Below are 19,070 nucleotides of genomic sequence, written 5' to 3' on the forward strand. Positions count from 1 at the left end.
TCTAGAGCTTTTGTGTAGATTCCTTAGGATTTTGTGAATGATCATACCTTCTGCAATAAAGGTAAGGTTTCTGTCCTCCTTTCCAATCTGTATGCCTTTTCTCTTTCTCAAGTTGCTCCACTAGCTAGACTTCATTACAGGGCTGAATATTAGTGGTGAGAGTGGACCTCAATGCCTTATTCCTGATTTTAGGGAGAAAGCATTTAGTGTGTTACTATTATAATACTGGTAGCTTTTTCATGTGTGCCCTTTATCTGGTTGAGAAGCTTCCCTTCTAATCCTGATCTTATAAAAATTTATATCATAACTGGGCATTGACTTTTGTCTAATGCCTTTTCTGTTTAGTAAAATAATAATATAAATTTTCTTTATTAGTTCATTAAAATGGTAAATAACATTGGTTATTTTTACTAACCCAAATCTGTATTCTTAAGATAAATCCCAGTTGATCACAATGCAATATGCATTTTTATATTTTGTTGAATTCAATTTTCTAATATCTCAAGAAGTTTGGCATCCACATTCATTAAAGAAATTGGTCTGTAGATTTATTGTGATGTCTTTGTTAAGTTTCACTACCCTCACAGAAAAAAACAGAGAAGTACTTCTGCCTCCTCTACTCTCTGGAAGAGTTACATAGTTGGTATTATTGTTTCCATTTTGTTAGAAGCTCTCTTTGTGGGTAAGTTTTTAATAACAAATCCAACTTCTTTAACAGATATAGGGTATATCTTATCTATTTTTAATAAGCTTTGGTATATTTGGTCTTTCAAGGAATTTGTACATTTCATCTAAGTTGTTAAATTTACAACTATAAATTTATTAATATATTATTCCCTTATTATCCTCTTAATGACTGTAAGGGCTGTGTGACATTCTTTCTTTTCTGAACTCTCTGTTTCCTGATTTAACTTTTACATTGATAAAACTTACGTTTCTATTGTATGTCTTATGCAGGCTCATTATGCATACCTCTGTGGTATTTTCATTTTATTTTTATTAGTTCCTTTAGAGTTTATAGTATACACACTTTAATTTATCACACTCTACCTTTAAGAAATATTATTAAAAATTCAAGTAATAGTAATAAAACTTCAAATATTATATCAGTAAAACTTCATGTATAACATGTAAGCCTTACAACTGTGAACTTCCAATTCTATTTACTCTTGAATAAAGGCAGAGAAGTAAAAGAATAAACTCCGGAATTAAAAGTTGCTGCTAAAAAGAGAAAGTATACTCACTTCTTTTGGCACAAAAACAGTATTAAGTTAGAGATACTGAATGGAGATTTCAGATATGTACAGGCCCCTACGTTCTTACTTGCGTAGATAGGAATAGATGATGAGAGTAGTAAATTGGACAAGGGCTACAAAAGTGCCCTATAACTGGTCAAATGTCATACAAAACACAAGCTGTTACTTTATTCTAATGGAAAAACACAAATTAGTTAACGGTAATAATTACCTTTTGGTAAAATGGTTTGGGCATGACTTTCCTAATTAAGAAAGGTTTGCAGGAAGGTTAGATAATTTCTTAAAAGGGGGCCTTTAAAAAAAGGTGTGGCCCTCAACCATTTTAAAAGAACTATTCTCTTTTTTCTCCCAAAGATCTGAAGTTAAATGACAGAGGTCACAGATGTTGATAAAGTGTAGTCAAAGTGGACAGAAAGGTGATGCCATTTTTGATGGGAGTTCTCAGTACAGATCAGTATTTGTCAAACCTACCATACACTGAACCATTTCACAGACTTGATAAAACACAGATTGCAGGATACCACAGAGTTTCTGATTCAATAGTCTAGGGTGAGTCCTAAGAATTTATACTTCTACGAAGTTCTCAGGTGATGCTGATGCTCTTGATTTAGTGACTGTACTTTGAGAACACTGCCATAGAAAAGGCCACGGCAGAGAAAGGAATGAAAAGTAATACCTCTCTAGCAGATATTTAAACCTTAGATGTCCTGAAGTCATACAAGCTCTGTACACATCGTGTAGGTACACATATTTTAAGACAGTTCATCTTTTTCAATTTTCAAAGGTACCAGTGATCCAAAAAAGGTTAAAAACCAGCTGTTTGCAAACTTATTTTTTTAAATAGGCTTTATTAGCAATTTTGCTATATTATTGAGAAACTGATATAAAAACTTAAACAACCATTTAGTGTTAATATTAAAAATGTTAGGATAAATTGAAATGTATAGCCAATACAAACATTGGCTTTACAAGGCATACTATTAAAATAATTTGTAAAGAAGCAATACAGTCTATTAATTTCTACAAAACAATAATTCAGTTAGTGATTATTCAGAAGATGAAATAATTTGACATTGTACCTTCTCAAATTTTGTTGTACATTTTAAATTATTAAAGCTTTAATTTGAATATGTAAAAAATTAATAATATTTTACAATATAAGCTATCTCTAATAACAAATTGTAAGCACTGTGACTTTTTAGAAAAAAAAAAATGTTCAGTAGATCACCAGAAACCATCACTGAAATAAGTCATAATTCTCTCTATGAAAATTTCTACTTTAATCATGTCAAAAACAGTCAAGAAAATAAAAGCTTCTGAGTAGCTAAAAAAACCCCAGCATTAAAATGAAAAGAGAATCAATCATAAGGGAAAACATTATTTGCCAATGATACCTCAGACAAGAGTTTGATCTCCAAAATATATAAAGAATTCAGATGATTCCAGTCCAGGAAGACAAAAAACCCAATTAAAAAATGGGCAGAGGACTTGAACAGGCACTTCTCCAAGGAGGACATACAAAGGGGTCAAGAGACATATGAAAAGATGCTCAGCTTCACTAGCCATCAGAGAGATGCACATTAAAAACAGAATGAGATACCATTTCATACCAGTCAGAACAAACAAGAGTTGGAGAGGATGCAGAGAAAAGGGAATCCTAGTGCACTGTTGGTAGGAATGCAGACTGGTATAGCCACTGTGGAGAACAGTATGGAATTTCCTCAGAAAACTAAAAATGGAACTGCCTCTTGACCCAGCAATTCCACTGTTGGGATTATATCCTAAGAATCCTGAAACTCCAATTCAAAAGAACCTATGTACCCCAAAGTGCATAGAAGCACAATTTACAATAGCCAAGTGCTGGAAGCAACCTAATTGCCCATCAGTAAATGAATGAATAAAAAAACTGTGATACCATTACACAATGGGATACTACTCAGCAGAAAGAAAAAGAGCTCCTACCCTTTGTGAAAGCATGGATGGAACTGGAGAGTATTATGCTAAATGAAATAAGCCAGACAGTGAAAGACAAATACCATATGATCTCACCTATAAGTGGAACCTAATCAACAAAACAAACAAGCAAGCAAAATATAACCAGAGACAGTAACCAGAGGGGAGGTAGGAGAAGATAATGGTGGAAGGAAGTGGGAAGAGTTTTCAGGAACATGTACAAAGGGCACAAGGACAGAACCAAAGAGGGGAAGGATCAAGGGTGGGGATGGGGAATAGGAATGGCTGGGGTAGTGGGTAGTAGGTAGTGGTGGGGGAAAAATGGAGACAACTATGGTTGAACAACAATGAAATTAAAAACAATTGTTGGGGGGAAAAAGTCTTAAATTTGACCATAAAAAACCACCAAACAAAAAAGAAAATATCAGGTACTGATGTATTTCCTAAATATGTTAATAATATCATATAACATTTGCCACATTCAAATGTAATAAAAACATTAAATTTTTATCCTGAAATAAATAGTACAGTACTAGAGTCACACTTTTTGGTAAAACTCTTTAGAAAGTAAATGTCAGAAAGTATTGTAATGATCGTCTCTTAGTGAAAGTCAGCCTAATCTAATTTGAGTTTCACCAAATACCCCAAAATATTTCCCAAAACACTCCATAATATAAATTAAATGTGCACTGAAAAACACATTTTATATCTTTTGAGAGAAATGTAACAAATTCATGAAAATAATAAAAATGTTTTTAAAATAATGATATTTTCATGAAATATAAAATACACACATTTATTAATATTATATAATAAACATTATAGTTATATTAATAAATATTATGTTTATTGATAAAAATATATTGTTTGTGTTTATGTTGATAAAATATATTATTTTATATAAAATAATAACAATGTTTTTAAAATAGTGATATTTCAGAGGCTGCATTTTTATGTATTTTTTAAAATTTATTTAATTATTTTTCAAGTACAGTTTTCTGTCCATTACTCTCATCCCATCCCACCCCCCTTTGCTCCCCCCATCCCTCCCATTTCCACCCTTCTTAGTTGTTGTCCATGTATCCCTTATATTTGTTCCTCTAAATCCCTGCCGTATTTCCCCTGAAATTCCCTCCCCTCTCCCCTCTGGTCGCTGTCCCCCTGTTCTCTATTTTCAGTGTCTTTGGTTATATTTTGCTTGCTTGCTTGTTTGTTGGTTAGCTTCCTGTTAAAGGTGAGATCATATGGCATTTGTCCTTCAACACCTGGCTTATTTCACTCAGCATAAAGCTTTCCAGTTCCATCCATGCTGTTGCAAAAGGTAGAAGTTCCATCTTTCTTTCTGCTGCATAGAATTCCATTGTGTATATGTACCATAGTTTTTTGATCCATTCATTTACTGACAGGCACCTAGGTTGCTTCCAACTCTTGGCTATTGTAAATTGTGCTGCTATGCACATTGGGGTGCATATGTTCTTTGGGATTGGTGTTTTAGGGTTCTTAGGATACAGTCCTAGCAGTGGAATTGCTGGGTCAAAAGGCAGGTCCAATTTTAGTTTTCTTAGAAAATTCCATACTGTTTTCCATAATGGTTGTACCAGTCTGCAATCCCACCAACAGTGAACTAGATTCCCCTTTTCCCCCACACCCTCTCCAACATTTGTTGTTTATTGCTTTGTTTATGATAGCCATTCTCACCGGTGTAAAGTGCATTTTCAATTCAAAGTGTAATATATGGCATTTAATTTAATAAATTAGTAATGAGATTGTCTAAATCTTACATTAACACATTTTAATTAAGAAATAGGTAATCAGGCCCTGTTGCTAAACAAATATGTTAAAGGGTCAAGGTAAGAGAAAGAAAAGTTATAAAGAACTAAATATCTATAACCTGTTTCTAAAACATAATCCTTTGGTTTAATCAAGAAAAGTATTTCTTATGACAAAGCCTATTTAGTTCTTTATTTTTCAATATGATCTAATATAAGCCACATTACATTGCAATCATAGAAAATAATTTAAGTTATTAATTTTTCAAATGTTTATACTACAGGTTACCAGATAGTTAACAGTAAAAGCATTTAAAAAAACAGGTTTATCAATTACCTTTTATATTCTTCATTAATATAATAGAGAACCCTCTTGAATTTCTACTCTATTCCATGCCCTAACCACCTCTTGAGATGAATAGAGAGTAACCTACATGATATCTCTACATCTATAAAATAATTTTGCACAATGCTACCAGACAGATTCTCCAAAAGCTGTCTCATTTTATTTTACATAATAAAATCCCCTAATGTAACAATAACAAAACCAAGTAATATTTATAGGGTATTGGCTACAAGCTAAGCACTTTACCCATGATTTAATTTAATTCTCACAACAATCCCATGACGTAGGTACCTTGACTATTCCAATTTACAAATAAGAAAAGTAAATTTTAGAGAGGTTTAAGTGACCTGGCCAAAGTCACACAGCTGTTAAGTGATAGAACAGGACTCAAACAGGCAGACCTATTTTTGAGGCCACAATAATGTAGTCCTTCTGCTACATTATTTCTACATAAAAACATTCTTATTGCCTATTACTTATTGACAAAAATTAATAAAAACTTTCTTCTTTGGAACAAAGAAGACAAAAAGATTAGTCAAAAACTAATCTAACCTTAATTTTACTACACTTCATTTTATACCAGTTCTACTTGACTTACTGTTCTCTTCTACTCATTATGTTCTTATATTATTGTTAGGTTCCTAAATTATTGTACTCCTATAAAGCATATTGTTCATTTTAAAGAAATAGACTCTCATGAGTAATAACCTTTTATATAAATTTCAAATAATTTACATTTATTATGGCAAACAGACCTGCCCTGGTCCCAATCCCAGCTCTGCAACCATTCTCTACATGAGTCTGGTTACATGACTTAACACCCCTCTGCCTCAGGTTTCACACAATAAAATGGGGACAATACTAATACCATCTACTGGTTTCAATGTGGTGATTAAATTAGTTCAAGTTCTTCAAAGCCCTTGGTCTTCTTTAGTTTTTTCACTGTGTCAAGGAGTTTTCATGACTAATAATATGCCTATTTCAAATTAAAAGTTAGTTATAATTTGTAGTAAAATACAGTACTGTATTATTTTGATAACCACAGTTGATTAACAGCAATAGTAATCTATATCTAAAGCAAAAACTATGGAACAATGTAAAACAGATTTTTTCAAGGTAAAGGAAAAAGGAACACAAGCTTCTTTGAGTGGGTCTTTTGTGTACGTGGAAAAGAACTGGATATCACGATGGACTGAGTTTCTGTACCCCAAAATTCATATATTGAAGCGCTAATGCCTTATATAATGATGTTTGTAGACAAGTATTTCAGACACAATTAGGTCATCAGGGTGGGGCTCTCATGATGAGGTCAGTGCACTCATAAGAAGGTACAGGAGAGAGCTTGGTTCCTTCTCTTTCCTCTCTGCTATGTTGGGACACAGCAAGAAGATGGCCAGCTGCCAGCAAACCAGCAGGTGCTAGATCTACTGGCAACTTGATCTTGGACTTCCTAGTCTCCAGAACTGTGAGAAATAAACTTTTGTTGTTCAAGCCACCCAGTCTATGGTAATTTACTATAGCAATCTAAACTGACCCAAATAGAAAACATTTTTATATTAGTGACTAAGATAGAGAAAGTTCTAGGAAGGCTATGTTTTATATTTAAACAGAGAAGACTTTCAGGTTGACTATCTGAGATTTCTCTATATTAAAGTAAACAGCTTTTTTTCTTTTCTTTTTTTAAATTTTAATTGTTGTTCACATACAGTTTTCTGCCCTTTACCCCCATCCCAGCCCTCCCCCAGCCCTCTCCGCCTCCTTCCCATTTGCTTTTTTCTTCCTAAATTCCTATCAAGTACTAGTGAAATCTTTTCCAGGTACTAAGTTCTGTAAACTTTATATTCTTCAAACAGCTAGTCAATCTACTCTATAGTTTCTACTCAATACATCTGAAACACATGGATTTTACTATCATTTAAAATGGTCTAATTATTCAGCAAGAGACCTGGTGATTTCCCTTTTTTCTGCTAAAAGGATTCTGGTTTTCTCCTGGGTACCCAAACTTCCTTTTCATGCACATATGTGTTACAGATGGAGCTGAGTCTGTCTTCCGCTTCTGGGAGAGGAATCTGGCTGAAGTCCTAGCTAATGAGAGCTGTGCACACACTGTCCACAGAATTAGTATGGGACTAGGCATAAAACACAAGCCAAGCAGACTGGATCAAAGCTAATGCCAAGATTTTTACTTGAGTCATGAGGAGACAGTTATTCTTTCTGTTCACTTGGAATTTAGAGGATGTAAAGCTCAGGCTGCTAGAATACCATCATGTATACAGGACCTGCCCCAAAGTGAAATCAACATGGATTTTACACACACACACACACACACACACACACACACACACAATATGACTAGATGGGTAGATAAATAATACAAGCTGAGATCTTTATGACAACCTTAATTTCCCATATTAACCTGACTTAATGGACTTAATGAGAGATACCTTGGATTTTTCAGTTACATCAGCCAATTAATTCCAATATGGCTTAAGCTAGTTTAACTTTCATTTTCTGTTACTATTAATTATAAGATTTCTGACAAATGTATACACAATGGAAAAATCACTTATAAAATGAAGTAAAAACACATATATTTAGTACAGGCTTACCTTTTGGTTTAACAAAGCACTTGCCAATTTCTGTACTTCTGAACTCAGTAAGGTAGTTCCTCTGATGACTTTGCTCAGAGCAGCAAGAGACTGATGGACACTTTGGACTAAGCGAATGGCATTGAACTGTTCAAGAGTGATGAACGACAATATTGGAGATCCTTGTCGATCACTAGGAGGAGACACCTTCTGATGAATCAGGTTTGAATTCTAAAAGAATAACATACCATATTTATTGAAAAGCAACAGAAATCACAGATATATTAAAATACTTAAAAGGTTATTCACACTTTTTGTTCTTCTAACCTGTTTTGATATACTCTTCTTTAATGGCCAAATTTATGAAATCTGGAAATACACAGAAAGGGAATTCTGAAGTTCGCCAATGTTTAAGTGATAAGGGAGTGAGAACTGAGAACAGAAGGTGGGAATTTAGAAAGGAGAGCTACACTGAGAAGCAGTAGTCAACACAGTAGAAAAGATGAACGAATGGCACCTTGTAATAATCCAATGCAAAGAGAACAAATTAGTTACAATACTAGTCTACCACTATGAAGAGAGAAGAATAGCCTTGACATAAAACATAAATAGACATTTAATTTGAAAATTACCTGCATACAAGAGTGGGCAAAAATGGGTTCACTGTTGTGAGTACACAGAACAGAGCTTATTCTTGTATTATTTATAAACTATTACATTATTTATTTGTATGACAACTGTAAACCTACTTTTCCCCACCTTTGTATATATTGAAAAACCACATTAAATATCTTGTACTTAAGACCTGTACAGATTAGTATTTATTTTTACCTCTATACATTAATAGAAGTTCTGACATATGGAATTTCTATGGCGTCTCAAATTAAAAAAAAAATCAAGGAATCCCAATAGTTTCTAAACAGTGTCTAAAAGGGGGAAATATCACTTTTAATAGTTTTCCAAAATTGTCAAAAAACTCCCAAGAGACAAAATTGGGAAGTCCTGTTATCTTACCTATTATCCATTACCCCAATTTTCTCTATAGCCTGCTTACAATCCAAGTTAAAGTTCCCTTCACTTTGTTCTGATAGCTATCATATTCTTAGGTTCTATGAAGCACTGTCTCTTTTTCATCTATTTAGCATAATAAATAATATGATGATCTATGGCTATGGTCATTAAATAAATCATCATTAAAGAAACTTTATTGGCATAAGATAACTTGTGTAGTCTGATTATTTTAGACTGTAAGATCAAATTTAGGCATTTTTATTTTCATTACTGCTATATTTGAAATATTAATGCTATTGAAATCATTTTTGAGATACACACATAAATATACACACTAAGTAAATAATTGGTGGTAAACTCAAAATTAAATCTGGAATAAAACTATACTATCAAAATTAATTAGATAATCCCTTAGATTGAAACTGAATTATTTGAATATGAGCATGCAATAAATAATACTGAACACACTGCTGACCCAAATCAACTAAGAAATAAAACTGACATAAAATATGGTTTATAGACTTTCCATAATTCCTTACATTAAGACAATATCCCTGGAAGTGAGTATCTAAAAGTAGACTTTGTGGATTTTTATCCATTCTACTAAATTGCTGTGAATAATCTGCACTGTCTGCACTGTTACATTATAGAACAAGACCACCCAAACTTATATTGTGTAAAAGCAAGATTCTATTTATCTGCAGTCTAAGGAAAGTATCCAACTTTTTAAAAAGTTTATTTGGAAGGGTAATGATCAAGAATATTTAATATGCAAATAGAGTTCCAGTAAGCTTAATGGTCTAGAGAATTATAGTAAGTGTAAAATAGAAGCTGAATTCCAAAGACTTAAAACAAAAAAAAGACAGTAAAATATCAAATTAATATTTTATGTGAATTATATGTTGAAGTGATAACATTCAGGATATATCAGGTTAAAGAAAATGTATTAAAATCAGCTTCACGTCTTCCTTTGTACTTATTAAATGTGGCTATTAGAACATGAAAAATATATATAAGGGTCTCATTTGTGTTTCACATTACACTTCTATGAAGAGTGGTCTAGAGACAACCAGGTAAAGGGCTGCAAGTTCTGCAATAACAACAGAACAGAGTAAAAAGGAGAATACAGCTGCGTCTCAACAAGTAAATGACTAATAAAAGATGACAGATTTGTAAAGAAAGAATTAAAAATAGTAAAGAAAACTATAGTATAACCTGTAATAAATTTATAAGTGGGAAAAGTATAACAGCAGAAGACAGTAAAGTACTGTAATATTTTTATAACAAAATCCACTGCCTATAGACTTTCACAGAATTTTAATAAAGTCATGTAAAATGACCCTAAGTATAAAAATAAATAGATATTATACATATTCTAAAAGGATGAAGATTTATAGCAGTAGTTAACATGTCAATGTTACATAATTTTAAGAAAAATATCAAATTGTTATTTATGATTCAAATATAGCTACAATCACAAGCAAATTACAACATCTAAACTGTAGAACTTTAGTGAAACTACCAAGGCTGTACAGTCATATTTTAGTCAATTAATTATTTTAAGAAAGCTCTTTTTTCTTTAATGAGTTATTAATACAATTGACTGAATCATGCACTTTCAAAGGATGGCTGTGACACATCATAGCTCATCTTGTCAATAAAAAACTAAGTCTATTCAGAGACAATCTTATCTGATTATAAAGCTGCTAGAGGAAAAGATTATAGGATATTTTTAAATTTAACTTTTATGCAAGGAATACCTTTCAGACCAGAAGAACTAGTCCGTCCAATAGGGTGCAATTTAGGAGTGAATCCAGAAATTTTGAGTTTTAACTGAAATAGTTTTCAAGTGGGATGCTATTTCAGGCACGTAAAATGGATGACACATGAAAGTATATATATATTTGGATCTTTTAGAAAATGGTCCCCTCTCAGAAAGAATTCTTGCCACCAAAGGAAATTCAAGCAATGGCTAGATCAGAAGTTAGCAAGCTTTTCTGTAAAGGTGCAGACAGCAAATATGTCAGGCTTTGCGGGCCATAAGGTCTCTGTCACAGCTATTCAACTCTGCTGCTGTTGTGCAACCTATTTCCCAGTAATTCTCTGGAGCAGAAATAACCTTTCCTAATTCTTAGTTTGCATGTTGGGGTGGAGTTGACTCAACTCAATTCCAGAAATTAGTATGAAATATAGAGCATAACTAATTAGAGCATTCCATTTTCCTGACCACAGAGATTAGCTCAAGGAAGTCCACATGATGAAACAGAGATAACAAAATGCAATAGAATTTTGTAATCATTTTGTGACAATACAGAGTGTGAAAAATAGTGCGAACAGAAGAGCAGGGCATGTGTGTATGTATACATATGTACACAACTATGTATATACAAGGTCTGTCCAGAGTATGCAGCCACATAATATGAAAAATAGAGACATTTACTGAGGAAGATAAAGATACAAGAAACATTGTACATAGGACAATGACACCTCAGTCCCCTTCAAAGTGGTACCTTGGGACCTCACAGTTCTCCCAGTCACCATCAGCTGCCCTGTTGTATTTTCCTGAGTCTCACTGATAGTCTGAAATCTCTTCCCTTTCGAAGGCGGTATCAGTTTTGGGAAAAGCCAGAAGTTGCAGGGGGCCATATCTGGGCTGTAGTGGGGCTGAGTCCCCTGGGTGATTTGATGTTTCACCAATAAACTGCACAAGACATGACACCTGAGCAGATGTGTTGTTGTGATGAGGCTGCCAATTACCAGTTGCCCACAGCTGCAGCCATTTTCATTGTACTGCATCTCCCAACCAACAAAAAACACTGAGGTGTTACTGATAGGAGAGAGACCCAAAGAGGTTCCCTCCATTCCCCTAGTTCTTGTCCGCAAGAAAATATTTCAACTGAGAGACAAACACGTATAGTGAAAATGAGATAGCAACTTTATTTATGAAATATGCATGAGCACAAAACTGCAAGTAGGCACCCAGCTAGTCTAAATGTCCCCCACACAGAGGGAAGAACGTTGTTATTTAAGTTAGTGAGTTTGTTCTATACAAGTAGGTATTTAACTAATCTAAATGAGGTTTGGGGTTAAATGAAGTCTGTCTGGAAAAAGTCCCACCATTTTTCATTTAACAAGAGTGGTTTTCATGACATCAATGTAACCTGGCAGTCAGGGAGAGGGGCTGGAATGCACATGTGTGAACAATGAAGACTTTACTGTACTAGTCAGTGGGGACGGTGGATGCCATTGATTGAGCATGTGTACTGTGTGGCCAACACATTTAAATAACTGAGCAAGTAGAGCAAGGAATCAGCAAAATATTTTATGTTAAGCTTGAATAGTCCTCCACAAAAACTATTCAGGTGATTGAGAAAACCGCAGCTATAGGCAATTGGTGACTGGCAGCTTCATCGTGATTTGCCCACTCATGCATCGCATCTTGTGAAGTTTTTTGGTGAAACATCAAATCACACAGGATTCAGCCTCCCTACAGCCTAGATTTGGAGCCCTGTTACTTCTGGCTTTTCCCCAAATTAAAATCACCTTCGAAAGCGAAGAGGTTTCAGACCACTAATGAGATTCAGGAAAATACAAAGGGACAGCTGATAGCAATTGGGAGAACTGTGTGAGGTCCCAAGGTACCTACTTTGAAGGTGTCTGGGGTGTTATTGTCCTATGTACAATGTTTCTTGTAGCATATACTGTACCTTCTTCTGTAAATGTCTCTAGTTTTCATATTATATGGCTGGATATCTTCCGGACATACCTCATATGCCTTAGCCGGCTTTTAGGTTCACCTCCTTCTTCCGTTTGGAAATAATGTACAGCTAAAAAGGCTTTCTTTCTCAGTTAGTAAAGGCTCTGTATCTTTGTGAAATTATTACAGAGGCCCTCTTTCCCAGCATAGGACCCCTCTTCCTCCTGTGCAATTCCCACTTGTGACATTCAGAACACCACTAATCTTAGTGAGATTGTTACGGAAGTCCCCTTTTTCTCAGCACAGTCTCTAGGACTCTCCCCTCCCCCTGTGCTATTTTGCTTGTGATGCTCAGGACACCTGGAAGTCTTAACAAACTGAGCTCAGGCTCTGAATTAACTGATGAGACATGTCTTCCTTTTGCTTCTAGCCTCCTGTATAAAGTTCTTTGTTAGACTGTAATGGCAAGAGCCCTGAATTTATTTCTTCTCTGGCTGCTCATTCCTAGCTGCTACCTAACCTCTGTTAGTATTCCTTATTAATTGTTTGGACTGGAGGGGTGTGCACATGATGGACAAAACCTTCCCAATAAAAATATACAGCTAAGGTCCTGATCTTGCTGTGACTTTGCCGTGTCTTCTGGAGTGGAGAACCAGGCGACTTCTATTGGAATAACTGGGCTTTTGTTTTCATATCATAGCCAAAGACCACACTTCATCTCTGGTTATGTATGACCTTCTTGTGGAAATCTGGTTCACTGGTAGCAGTTTGAATCAAGTCATTAGTAACTGTAGCACGATGTCCCTTCTACTGTGGTAGCAGAAGCTGCAAAACAAATTTTGCCTCATTGTCAAAATCTTGGACACAATAGTTTTGGGAATCCCCAGATCAGCTTCTAGTTCTCGCACCATGAGTTGCCAATCTTTGTTGATTGTGGCTCTTACACATTCAGCATTCTCAGGTGTTCTGCTTGTTGCAGGCCTTCCAGAACATGGATCACTCTCAACGGACTCTTGACCATCTTTGAAGCATTTATGCCACACATTTGCATTGCACTCACTGCATCATCTCAGAAAGCCTCCCGAATCATATGAATAGTCTCCACAGATGAGTGTTTCAGCTTAACACAACATTTGACACAGATTCCTTGCTTGATTCAGTCAGTCATTTTGAATGTGACGGCCACACAGTACACATGCTCATTCAACAGCGTCTACCACCTCCACTGACAAGTATAGTGAAGCCACCATTGTTTACACATGCACATTCCAGTCCACTCTCCTTAGCTGCCAGATTACATCAATGTCCTGCAAACTTTTTTTGTTACATTAATAATGGCTGGACTTTTTCCAGACAGGCAGGATACCGCATCGGTTTCAGTAAATCAGATTTTTCAGAATATGTATAATAATTGTATATATAACACATATAATATTACTGGGTCCTGATTACACCCTTTCAAGTTTCTTGAAAGAAGCTGTGACTGAAACCAATTAACCCCCTTTTCAGTTATGTGAGCCAAAAGTTTGTGTTTTGGCCTCAGGCAGTCTGAACTGGGTTTTCAATCACTTGAAATCCAAAGAGTCCTGATTAATTTAAGTTCAACATCTCCTGTCCCAAGCATTCATAATCAGAATGGTCAAAAATCTGACATAGCTGCATTAAATCATGCCTATCCAGAAGTAGATTTCTGACAGGACTGTGGAAAAGAGAGAGCAGGGAAGGGAACAGAAAAAGGAAAGAAAATAGTTCTGCAAGTTGAGTGAATTGAAGGATTTGGAAGAACTGTATAGCATTTCTGGAAGCCATTGTCCAAGATAGCTGTCTGTTTTCTTGCTTTGTTTTACTGTCCCAAAGCCAGTTAGTAGCAAAAAATAAAAAAATAAAACAGAGCTAAGATTCTAAACCTGGTAATAACTATTCATTTTCATACCAAATTGTCATGTGAATCAAAGGCAACCAAAGCTATCACATTTTAACACTCATTTCATTTAGTTTAGTTCCAATTAAAGGTATTTAACTTAAAGAAGAGGTCAACCAGAACAAGTGTATGTTTATTACCCAATAAAGTGGTTAAATGGGAAATGCTGAAGCACTAAAACAGAAAGCAAAATTGCTAGTGACCAGTAGAGCAAGTAAAGGCAAAGCTGTGAAAGAGAGAGGAGGGAATGTTTGAGTTGTACTGAAGCTAATATTGGAAGCTATCACACCTTTCTCAAAGTAAAATCAAGAGAAAGCTAGCACGTAAATAGAAAGAAACTTGTGTTTTAAGTGTCCTTATTTGCTCATATTATATGTCTTGACAATTTCACAGCTTTTTAAAAAAACACTACAATATTAATTAACACCAAACTCAGTAGGGAGAGAGGTACAGGATTCGCAGGCATCATGGTGAAGAGGACTTTCAGCCTGGACTATAACCCTTGTTTCTTGGATAGAAAGCTATTATTCACACATAACTTAGACATGTAAAACAAAGTGGCAAAACAAAGTTTTTAAAACTAGGTGATTAATTTTAAAATGGCATATTAATAAGAGCATACTTATTTTCTAGGGAAGTGAATTTAATAGGCTATCTGCTCCGTAACCTGGCCAGAGGAACGATTCTGCTGTTCTGTGAAGCTATCAAAGCAGGAGATATTCCAGTGGAATGATGGATAGTGAGACAGTCTCACGTTAAAGAGACCTACTGCAGGCAAGGCCATCTAAGCAGAAGAATGACTGACATTCTTAAGTACTGACTGTGTCACAGGAGCACCATGAATTTCCATGTTATTTTGTTACATTTTAACAATTACAGCCATATAAGAGAGAGAAGAGTGGGTTATGAAGAAGGCTAAGGATGTCATAGAATTTCAGCACTTCTATCTGTTTAGAGCAGTGATTTTCAATTTTTTTCATCTCACGGCACATACCAATTAATTACTAATATTACATGGCACACCAAAGAATATATTTTTGCTGACCTGACAAATAATACAGATATAATTCTGATTTGCTCACAGCTATTGTTGTGTTGACTCTAGACATTTTTTTAGTTTACAATCTAAGAGAAAAGAGGTCGGTGTACCTGACTAAATAGGTACTGCATGTTTTAAAAACTCTTGTGGCACGCCAGTGTGCCATGGCACACCAGGTGAAAATTGCTAGTATAGAGCAAACAATAGTAGAACGTTCTATTCAACATAGGCCTACAATGAATAGTTCTATATCTTCTTCCATGCCCTCCTATCAAGCAATGCATTTTTTCATGACTGTGTTATCCTTCTTGGTGTGTGTATGTGTCCAACTGACTCACAGAAGGACAGTAAGACAACATAAAGCATGTGCACTGTCTGAGAAGATTCCAACTCTTCGAATATTAAGAAAACTGGTTCACAACCTTAAGGCTGAAAGGAAGAGTCAGCATTTCAATAGTCAGTGCATAGATTCAGTGAGAAATAATTTTTTNTAGAACGTTCTATTCAACATAGGCCTACAATGAATAGTTTTATATCTTCCATGCTCTCCTATCAAGCAATGCATTTTTTTCATGACTGTGTTATCCTTCTTGGTGTGTGTATGTGTCCAACTGACTCACAGAAGGACAGTAAGACAACATAAAGCATATGCACTGTCTGAGAAGATTCCAACTCTTCGAATATTAAGAAAACTGGTTCACAACCTTAAGGCTGAAAGGAAGAGTCAGCATTTCAATAGTCAGTGCATAGATTCAGTGAGAAATAATTTTTTTCTAAAGTCCAACACTGCATAGTATCATTAATTAACAGAAAAAGAAAGTCTACAAACAAAGCATAATTACTTAAGAGATACACACAGATTATTTTTAAATTGCTCAAAATACAAAACAGAGAATTTCAGCCTCTGTCCTTAGCAGAGGTAGATACTGCTAAAAGCAGCTAATACGTTGACTAAAAAATAAAACCACCTTCTTAACAATACAACTATAATAATTACCTGAGGAGAAAGTAAGGAACAACACACAACCAAGTGTGGGGATTTTCATCGCATCCTGAATGTGAACCCAAGATATTCTGGATTAGAGGGAGACGGTGAATTACCTCAGTAAATAATAAGTATGTTGTCTCTACACCTTTGGGGCGACAGGTGAGAGCCAGACCAATGATCTTATACAAGAAGCCAGACGCACAGCAAGTACAAGGTTGTGAGAAGTGGTTATTCTCTACTTTTAAAGAGGAAGGTGGCAGCTGTCCTCTTCCCATCCAAAGAGAACTGTTCTAGGAAAAACATGGGCTGGAATTCTAATCAACACTGTGGTGTGTAAAGAACATTCTCCAGGAGTCAAATGCTCTAGAGATGTTTTCAAGTTTGGGGTTTATCTCTTTTGACATGTAGATACCCAGGGAGATAAATGCTCTGGTCTCTCTACTCTCTGGGCTTAAGAATTTAGGGTTGTAACCTTGGACCCTGTTGGAGAGAGAATAGATGTTTTATTATCCATTCTGATCAGAGCAATTAACTAGATAAAATGGTTACAAAGCTAATTCTCATGGTATGTGAAGAGTTACCTAACAAGGCAGGAACTTTTTAAGAGAATACGGAAAAACCCAGAAATGTTTTTATATCTCCACAGGAAGGGTGACAGAGTTGGCAAGCAAGCTCCTGAAGTTTATGGATGCCAGTAAACCTGACCTTCAGTATTCAGGGACATGAGCTTGGAGGCCAGAGATAAATTCAGTATTTTTTCAAGTTGAAGATGTTTAAAAAAAGTCCTTCAAAAAAACAAAAACTCCAAATGACTACAGCCTCAGTAGAAGGTCAAATAGAAATAAACTGATTTCTAACCATCACCTCTGTCTCTAGAACTTCAAGAAAAATTTCTCATTACAATTTGTTACTATTTACAGAGGGGAGAGAACGTGTAAGAATTTCTCCTCAAAACCAATCGCCACAATTGGAACTTTAATGCTAGTTTGTATACACTAACTTGGAGGTTACAATAAGCTTCAAGAAGATAATTTAATTTATATGGCCATAGAGTAATGGTATGTCAAAGTATTTGAAAAGAGCATAATCCTGACCCTGACCCAAACCAACCCTAATCTTACACTCTAAATTAGGTATAGAACCTGTTTAAATTCTAAGCCAAAAACAATTCTTATAAGTTACCAATATAATTTAGCAGTTCATATTATTTTTTAATAAAAATACTATACAGGTAAACAAGGCACTACTATGAAGTTATCGGGTACTATGTAAAAAAAATCAAATATACTTAAAACAAAAACAAAAGCCAACTAAGCAAACAACTAGAACAGGAACAGAACCACAAAAATGGAGATCACATGAGGATTATCAACAGGGGAGTGGGAAGCGGAAAAGGTACAGAGAATAAGTAGCATAAACGGTAGGTAGAATAGACAGGGGGAGGCTAAGAACAGTATAGGAAATGTAGAAGCCAAAGAACTTATATGTATGACATACAGACATGAACTAAAAGGAAGGAATGTGGGTGGGAGGGGGTGTGCAGGACGGAGGGGAATAAAGGAGGAAAATGGGATAATTGTAATAGCATAATCAATAAAATATATTAAAAAATAAATTATACTAAGAATTCCTGGAATAATCACACATAAAACATAAAAACATTTATGTTAAACATTTCAAAAATGATAAAAACATTGAAATAAAAAACAAGCAGATTTGGAAAAGAAACAAAGAATTTTAAAAAACAAAACTATTAAAATGCAAAACTTCAATACCTGAGTAAGCTTAGCTGAAGAGAATGAATGAACTGGAAGAAAGATCTGTAGAATTTATTCAGAATGCATCACATAGGAAAAAAGGGAAATATGAGAAATAAGACAAAAGATGAGGAGAGAAAAATCTAACATATACCTAATCAGAGTTCAAGAAGAGGGAAAGAAGCCCTGGCTGGTGTAGCTCAGTGGATTGAGCGCAGGCCTGGGAACCAGAGGATCGCGGTTCGATTCCCAGTCAGGGCACATGCCTGGGTTGCAGGCCAAGTTCCAGGCAGGGGACACACCAGAGGCAACCATACATTGATGTTTCTCTCCTTCTCTCCTTCCCTTCCCCTCTAAAGATAAATAAATAAAATCTTAATAAAAAAAAAAAGAAGAGGGAAAGAGTAAAGCAGAGTCAATATTTAAATAAAAAAGGAATAGACTTGGAATGTGTTCAAATTTATGTTGCTATCAACTTAAACTGCTATTTACATAGCATTTATACGTGAACCTCATGGTGACCACCAGGAAAAAATAGTAAATACAAAAATAAAATAAAATGAGCAAGGAATCTACATATAACACAAAAGAAAGCCATCAAAACACAGAGAAAAGGAAAAAGGAGCAGAGAAGAACTACAATACGGAAAACACTTAAAAATGACATTAAACACATACTTATCATTAATTATTTGAAATGTAAATGGAGTAAACACTGCAATCAAGACAAACCACTGCTAAATGGA

General features: G+C 35.0%; 1 protein-coding gene across 2 annotated transcripts in view; it reads right to left on the reverse strand.

Moving 5' to 3' along the window:
• DYNC2H1 (dynein cytoplasmic 2 heavy chain 1) overlaps positions 1 to 19,070 on the reverse strand; it is a 346,577-nt gene that overhangs the window by 59,865 nt on the left and 267,642 nt on the right. For both annotated transcript variants that reach the window (XM_037065338.1, XM_037065337.1), the window contains one exon: positions 7,934 to 8,143. In XM_037065338.1, the coding sequence (XP_036921233.1) occupies positions 7,934 to 8,143 (210 nt within the window). The remainder of the gene's footprint in view (positions 1 to 7,933; positions 8,144 to 19,070) is intronic.

The sequence above is a fragment of the Sturnira hondurensis genome, unplaced genomic scaffold (genome assembly GCF_014824575.4).
Source record: "Sturnira hondurensis isolate 20B ecotype Veracruz unplaced genomic scaffold, ASM1482457v3 Scaffold0015659, whole genome shotgun sequence".
Lineage (NCBI taxonomy): Eukaryota > Metazoa > Chordata > Mammalia > Chiroptera > Phyllostomidae > Sturnira > Sturnira hondurensis.